This window comes from Phyllopteryx taeniolatus, chromosome 9, assembly GCF_024500385.1.
Source record: "Phyllopteryx taeniolatus isolate TA_2022b chromosome 9, UOR_Ptae_1.2, whole genome shotgun sequence".
Taxonomy (NCBI): domain Eukaryota; kingdom Metazoa; phylum Chordata; class Actinopteri; order Syngnathiformes; family Syngnathidae; genus Phyllopteryx; species Phyllopteryx taeniolatus.
Genome location: NC_084510.1, coordinates 9,557,360 through 9,565,723, shown reverse-complemented (window position 1 = coordinate 9,565,723; position 8,364 = coordinate 9,557,360). Strand labels below are relative to the sequence as shown.

General features: G+C 40.1%; 1 protein-coding gene across 2 annotated transcripts in view; it reads left to right on the top strand.

Moving 5' to 3' along the window:
• The first annotated feature begins 1,374 nt into the window (after positions 1-1,374).
• lrig1 (leucine-rich repeats and immunoglobulin-like domains 1) overlaps positions 1,375-8,364 on the top strand; it is a 54,961-nt gene continuing 47,971 nt past the window's right edge. The window contains exons 1-2 of one of the 2 annotated variants that reach the window (XM_061783555.1): positions 1,375-1,624; positions 1,915-2,335. In XM_061783555.1, the coding sequence (XP_061639539.1) occupies positions 2,133-2,335 (203 nt within the window). In that variant the 5' untranslated portion in view covers positions 1,375-1,624; positions 1,915-2,132. Of the gene's footprint in view, positions 2,336-8,364 lie in introns of both variants that reach the window. The other variant, XM_061783556.1, reaches the window with a different exon arrangement.

Genomic DNA, 8,364 nt, shown 5'->3' with positions numbered 1-8,364 from the left:
AGAAAAACAGAAAAAAATTACTCAGAAAAACAGGAGGTTTTTTTTAATCCAAGTGAATGCAATGCGGCGGCACGGTGGCCGACTGGTTAGAGCGTCAGCCTCACAGTTCTGTGGACCCGGGTTCAATCCCCGGCCCCGCCTGTGTGGAGTTTGCATGTTCTCCCCGTGCCTGCGTGGGTTTTCTCCGGGCACTCCGGTTTCCTCCCACATCCCAAAAACATGCATTAATTGGAGACTCTAAAATTGCCCGTAGGTGTGACTGTGAGTGCGACTGGTTGTTTGTTCCTATGTGCCCTGCGATTGGCTGGCAACCAGTTCAGGGTGTACCCCGCCTCCTGCCCGATGACAGCTGGGATAGGCTCCAGCACGCCCGCGACCCTAGTGAGGAGAAGCGGCTCAGAAAATGGATGGATGGATGAATGCAATGCGCTCCCGTACAAATCTGATTCCATACAGGCGCTGGTGGTTTTTAGGCTGGCACAAGACAATGCATTTTCCACAAATGTAGCTGATATTGTCCAAAAAATAAAAATAAATCTTAAATAAAATCCATGGATTGGGAATATCTTGATTCTCAGAATATGTTGCATCATCTTCTTTAGTACTCCCTGGTTCATGTTCTTCCATGACACTTCTGGCCGCCCTATTTTTCCATCTTATAAGTCGCCAAGACCTCAATTAATCAATCAAGATCTCAACTGCAGTTGACTTATACCTCTCCTTATTTCGTTTTATGCAGAGGCTGAAAAAAATTAACAAACTTTTGACAAGGCTGTGAAGAGTAGAAAACACAAATATCTGTTTTGTAGGGAGTAATCGTACAGAATTGCCAGGTACGAGAAAAACAAAATTACAGTAATTAAGTAATTGTAAATCGTTCCTGTCACAGCACTGTGCAAAATAAATGTAGGGTTTATGATTGTAGAAGAAAACTGAACTCTTCAACATAACAAAAAAAGTCTTTATGACTAATCAACGTGGCATGATAACCACAGCCAAAGTTTGAGGGATGATTTCTTTTACGGCCGTCTCAAATGAAACCGATTTTGTGATTATGGCTTGTTGTAAAGTGATTAGCTCGGCTGTCTCCGTAGCCGGCGGCCCCTTTTAGAAAGAGCGAGAGTGAGTGAGAGGAGGCGCTGTTTGAGGTTTCACACCCCGGGGTGGGAAACATGGGCGGTCCTTGACACCGCTGACTGACAGCGGCTCAAAACGCTGCAACTCGGCTGTGGTTGGAAAACCCAAACTAACCAATGAGGTAAAGGCTTAGCATCGACGTCATTTACAAGCAGCCAATTGCAGGGAGCCATAGGAGGCTCCTGTTATCACTGTTGCGCTTCCAACGTGGGACTACACAGACCGACCAGAAAAAAAAAAAAAAAAAAAAAAAGGAAAAGTTAGCCAGAGGACACAACTCATGGTGACTGTACACGGTGAAAAGGAGGGGGACTCTACTTTTTATACCATTACTCGGATTGTGATTGCAGTCTCCAAATGATAAAATGCTCACCGGGTTCTCTATCAGAGTTTGGGAGCCTTTTCAAAGTTGGATTTAAACAGTGGAGACTGAGATTTGGACGCTATGCTTCGCTCGACTTGAGACCAACGCTGAAGTCATTTTAAGGTGGACGAAGTTTTTGGCTCAACTTTTTGTGTGTGCGCGCGCGGTGGACATTAAAATACATGGACATTAGTAACTTTAACTTTGCAACTTGTGTGGTTGCTATTGTCATGTCTCCAGCGAACCGGGCGCACAGTGCCATTTAAACGGCTTTTTTTTTCTTGTTAGACGTTTGCAAACATGTCACAAAAATTGGTGGTTACGCTGAGAATGTAGCGTTAACTGTCAAATGGACGGTTAACAATTCTTACTTTGAGTCGGAAGTGCAACAATCTGACCTTCTTTCTTACCAGGCTGTGGATCACCTTGGACTCGAAGCGCGCGTCGGACATCGAAACGAAAGTTGGACCTCTCTCCTAAATGACCACTTGTTTTTGGTTTGGAGTGGACTTCAAATGAAACTTTCAGTATGATTTAAAGGGTATCTAATCTATACAAGGGTGCACTAATATTCCAATTTGCGGGTTCGAGGGGAGAACTCAGCGGCTGCGCTCTTAAAACTGGATACAAAATGGCGGCGTCCCCGGGACGTTTTGGATGTGCTTCTCGTTGTGTTTTTTATTTCTTTTTTTCACTCGAACTTTTTACCACTCATGGATTGAGTTCCGAGTTGCACTGTGCCCAGAACTGTACCTGCGATAGAGATTCTGTGGACTGCAGTAGTCTGGAACTGACAGCTCCGCCTGCGGATCTGCCTGTCCGGACGATTTCCTTGTAAGTGAATCACTCAATTCCTCTTGTAATGACTTAATTCCTCGTAATACTTGATTATAGCCTGAATTACAACTACTTATGTGATACTTGAAAAGCATCTATTATCTTGTGTTTCGGGGTGGCTTTGCATGAAGTTGTATGGTAAGTTAAGGTTATGCCTGCGGCAAAGCACCTGTCATCAAAGTCATTAACCAACAGCACAACTTTCTAAGTCTGCTGCAACCTTTTGTATGTGAAGATGAATATTCAGTTCATTACGGCTTTCACAAGAGGCCAAGGCAGCCAGGCCCAATTTCAGACCATATTTGAAGTAGTATTGCTGGATGTATTGTCCACCGCATCATTTCCAGATGCTGTTTTACATTGTACTTAAAAGTGAGCTCGTCTAAAAATGACTGCAAGAATCAGCACATATACTTAATTTTTTTTTTTTATTGCGTGATCCTAACAGCAGACTTCACTTTAGCAAATGGAGAAGTACTGTCCTCAAGGGCTCTCATAGTTATTGTTATTACTTATTAAATATAGTCATCTTTTTATTTTGAAATTGACCCATAACCCCCAGATAGATGGTAGTTATCAAGACCTCGGCATCTCTGTAATCATATTTGAAATGTAAAAGTATGAGCCTTTAATTATGTCCTTGTATTTCCTCCCGGGATATGACTCAGATAAATATTTAATGATTTGATTGATCAGTTTTTAAATGTTGTCATCTTTTATGTGAAGTTCACAACGAGAAAATGCATGTCCTAAAGGGCTGTGAAAATCGATGGCAATTTCTGTCATACAGTATATCATTCCTGTTTAACATTCCCGAATATCACTCACATTATTAGTTTTTACATTAAGCAGAATATCTATGAAGGGGAACTTGGAAAGAAAATACCATTTTGTTGTTGTTGTTAATTGCTGTGATGGACCAAAGATTTTTTCCCGTGTTAGACACTTTGTTTCCCCCTCACAAGAGGTAAATGCAACTTTTTAAAAGTCCCCTCAAAAACAGCAAATGTACTTCTGTATTCACATAACACTGTCACTGAAGTCCAGTACTGCATGTGTTTATTGGGTATATGTGTATGCAAACGCTATCATGGTTGTCTTTGCAGAAGGTGCGTAACTTATGTTGGGTAAGTGTCTCATCATTACAGCTGCATCTGGTTTGTGATGCTACTGATCCAGCATTGTCTCTCCAAGTTTTATTATCTCAGGCAAAATAAGCTTTACAGCTTTAGATTATTGTTTAAAACCACTAAGTTCCATATTTGTCTACTTGAAACTGTCAGATGTGGGCAGGCAACTCAGAGAGAAGAACTTCGCTACTGTTAGTCCTTGAACGAGTCTTTATGACAGTAACTAACCACAAAAGGGTAATCTAAGGATTTCATCAATGAAGCAGTTTTTATTCACCAAAACAGTTCTTGGCTAGCTAGTTTGTAGCATAGTAAAACAGGGCTATTAGTATTATTCTAATAATTAGAGAGGCCTCTCAATATCTGCAGTGGGATTGCAAGACAAATTACCAGTTGATGTTTCAATAATCAACATGCAAGATAAAACACGGTAAAATAAATTACTGTGTGTTCTTTTACATTTGACTGCTGATTAGACGAAATGTAATGCTAAACTGTACGTTGCATATACACAGAACAAGCGCAGCAAATGTTTCCAGGTAAAATGAAATTAACAAACTCACTTCCTACAAACAAGTCAGTTTAATTTAGGTAAAGTAAATTGAAGGAATTTAATTGAATGGAGTTAATTGTACTTTTTTGTGTTGTGGATGGAAACTTAATTCAGTTTGCGATGGCTACCAAATCGTATCACCTAATTTATCATATGTCTGACTGCTTAACCTTGTACGATGAATGTTGAAGCAGAAACCAACCAGCTGAAAATAGATTTCAGTCTTTAGTCTATGGAAGGCACCACGGTGGAAGACTGGTTAGCACATCTGCTTCACAGTTCTGAGGACCGGGATCCAAATCCTAGCCCCGCCTGTGTGGAGTTTGCATGTTCTCCCCGTGCTGGCGTGGGTTTTCTCCGCGTACGGCGGTTTCCTCCCACATCCCAGAAACGTGTGGTAGGTAGATTGAAGAGTCCAAATTGCCCGTAGGTGTGAATGTGAATGGAAATGGTTGTTTGTGTATATGTGCCCTGTGATTGACTGGCGACCAGTTCAGGGTGTACCCTGCCTCTCACCCTAAGATAGCTGGGATAGGCTCCAGCCCGCTAGTGAGGATAAGCGGTACAGAAAATGGATGGATGGAGGGATGGATAGTGAATGGATTGGGTACACTCCTCCTGTTGATGTGATTATCTTGTAAACTGAAATTGCAGCTAAGGGTGTCCCAATCCGATCATTGAGATCGGAAATCATTCTGATGTCCGCAAATAAACTAGTATCGGATCGGACTGGATCTAAAATTTCAGCTTTTAGCACTCTTATACAAGCAGTCCATTCCATGCTCTGCTCCAGCAATTATATCCAGCAACGCCCGGACGGCATGCAGAGCCCACGTGATCACAACAACAGGTTGCTAAGGTGCGAACATAGTAGCAAGAGTAAATGTTGCGTACTTAAAGTCGTTTATTGACAATCAAGTTCACTGTAAAACTAAACGCATAACAAAATAATTAGACCTATTGAATGTTCAAATACATCACAGCCTTCCTTTCTTTCTTTGTCTTTGTTCACAAAAAATGCTAGCTCTAAGCTAACATACAATGAATGAAAAACAGCATTGACGAGCTAACGGAAATTAGCATCAAACTCGTGGCACTTATACAGTATCTCTCAAAACAATCAATATATATGTATATACACACAAACGCTGTGTAAACGCATACAAAGAGGCAATGTAACAATACTCTGGCATATATTCTTCAAATTCTGTGAACAAGTTATGATAACAATATTCTATCATGACTTTTACTTTCTTTGTTACTGCAAGTGTGTATCTCATTGCGTGCATTACACTGCCCCTCAGAGGCCAAGACGTGCACAGCAGGAAGAGCGATTGTCTCTAAAACTAACTAGTTGCATCAAGAACTTCAAAAGTATATTGCCGCACATGTGGAGAAAGCAAATTATGTTCCCACCATATACTGACATTAAAAAAAAAAAAAAAAAACTGAATTGGACTTTATTTTGCACTTTAAAAGTATAATTTGTATTTAATATTTATTGACATTTATTTTTCATGGTTTTCTAATTTATTTATTTTTATTCATTTGTTTCAAATGTGGAATATGCTTATGTTTAAGTTAAGCAGTGGTTATGTTGAAATTTCACTATATAGTTTTATTGAAGTTATTTCTCAGGTTTTCCTAATGTAATTTTTATTAATTATATTCAGTTGAAGTGCATTCCTATTTTTAAAGTTACTTTATGGAACCCATTGGTTGATAATAAATGGGTCAGTTTTTCTCATACCTACTGTTGCTAATTATTTTCTCTGAGTACTAGTACTAATACAAAATAAGTAAAGTATGTATGATTATTGCTGATATCGGATCCATACTCCAAAATAAGTAAAGTACTGTAATTTCTCGTGTATAATACGCTTTTTTTTTTACCCCCAAAATTGTCAAAAGTCAACAGTGCGCATTATACATAGGTATAGGGGAAAATGAAAAAGACTTTCAAATTTTATAAATGTATCCCGCCATCTAGAGGTTATGAAAAAGCTGCACACTTTCATTCCAATAAGCCACTGCCCCCTAGAGGTTATGAAAAAGTTGTACACATTCATTCTAGTATGCTACCTAGAGGTTATGATAAAGGTGTGTCCTACACTTTCATTTCAACATGACAGTGGTACATATGACTGCCTATATGTACAATTGTGCTCATAAGTTTACATACCAAGGCAGAAGTTGTGAAATATATATAGATATTTTTTAAATACAACTGATGACTGAGCAACAACCATCATTCATTTCTTTATGGTTATGTTTTGTTTAATGATAATGCATTTCTGAAATGCTTGACAGTTTAATTTCAATAAAAATAAAGTATTATGTGTTCAAATAAAGTGCATAACTTCAGAATAATTATTTGAAAAAACTAAAAACAGATAATACTTCATGTTTTGATCATACGGGTAGAAGCAAAATCATGCATTGTAAAAATGCATTCTAAATAGGTAGAAGGGTTTTCCAGGATTTTGAGGTCAACTTTGGGAGTGCGTATTATACATGGGTGTGCATTATACACAAGAAATTATAGTATGTATGAATATTGCTGATGTCGGCTCGGACCGATATCGGTATGGGTCAAAATTCAAGTTTGCAATATCGGTATCAGATCGGAAGTGAAAAAGTTTCATTGGGACATCCCTAATTGCAGCACTTAAAAACATTGCTAAATGTTAATGGATGTAAATTTAGAGGGTCTGTGTTTATGTGCTGTGTACACACATCCACTCTTGGCAGCAGGCATGTTTTCTGATGCACCACTATTGCCACATGTGGAGAAAGGAGGCTTACTGCTTCACAGTAGTCCAGATAATCTTGCAATCCATCCATCCATCCATTTTCTGAGCCGCTTCTCCTCACTAGGGTCGCGGGCGTGCTGGAGCCTATCCCAGCTGTCATCGGGCAGGAGGCGGGGTACACCCTGAACTGGTTGCCAGCCAATCGCAGGGCACATAGGAACAAACAATCATTCGCACTCACAGTCATGCCTACGGGCAATTTAGAGTCTCCAAATCTTGCAATCCTGTTTTTAAATAATTCTTTACTACAAAGTGGCTATCAAAAGAATGATGGGGCTGACTAAGAAGGAGGTCATTTCACTCCCTTAAATTCCATCCAGTGTTCTTTGTCACTGGTACTTTTCCCATTTAGAGCAGTGCTTCTGACATTTAACAAATGGTTGTTGGTTGTTTTCTCCTTGCATCCGATTGAGGCTATAATGACATTCAAAGCAGGTTTCCTCTCATGCAGTCACATATTGTCTCTCAGGAGAGGTGCCTCATCTTATTTTCAGCCACAGTAATGTGTATAAAAAGCACTTTGCTCACAGTGCCACCAACATAATGGGATTTTTCAAGTAAAAAGAAAAAGCATGAGGATTATTAATTTTGACTGTGATTTCTGTGGTGGGCTAGCGATAAAGCAGATATGCAGTGTCTGTCAGACTGCAGCATTTCTCATATAAGAATGTATTTTATTCAGTACACAAAGTACAGTCTTTTGTAGCATTTTATCGTACTTTCCAATGTTCACTACTACACTACAGCAACAGCAGCCCAAAGAAAGTCTGGTCGAAAGCCAGCGGAAGCCAAACACTGAATGATCCTCTTTGTAGCCCAGCATTTCCCAAGTGGTTTCCCAAGTTCCCTAATGTGCTTGGCATGCTCTACTGCTACTTATCCCCAAACCATAGCCCTAAACCTCACAGAGTAGGCTTATGGGTAAACATCATCCTTAACAGTTGGCTTTGGCCTCTGCCCTCAGGAAATAGATTTGTGTTGGTGGTTTTCTGATTGTGGCTGGTTGAGGACTGGATGGCAGAGGGTGGGTCTCCAGATCACCTGGCCTCTGGGAATATGAGCTGATAATGGGGAGGACGGTGGGGTCAGCTTTTTCAGCCTCCTGCATGCAAGTGTTTTGTCAACGCTGTGGCTCGCCACCAATCGTGCCTTCCGGCTGGTCCCACTTGTTGGGGAAAGTCCTCTCAGTGGTCAGAAACCTCAACTACTGGCATACATGTTCTTGTGGTGCTACTTAAATGGCACTATGTCAGAAATGGCTTTATTTCTAAAGCTGTTTTGATCCTATCACTTACTTAGTTAACTTGGAACATTTTCTGTTAAGATATACTAGACAACAGCTAAATGCAAACATGCTTGATGAACATTTAAGCAGACACATAGCAACAACAGCAGCTTTAAGCAGGGCTTATAACCCTTGTGGTTTCAGGGCAATTTCACACTACGCAGTGTTGTAAACCTGTGGTATTGAGAGTGATTATATACCAAGTTTGTTTATTGCCATAGTCTCCCTTGCTTGTGTGCCTTGCG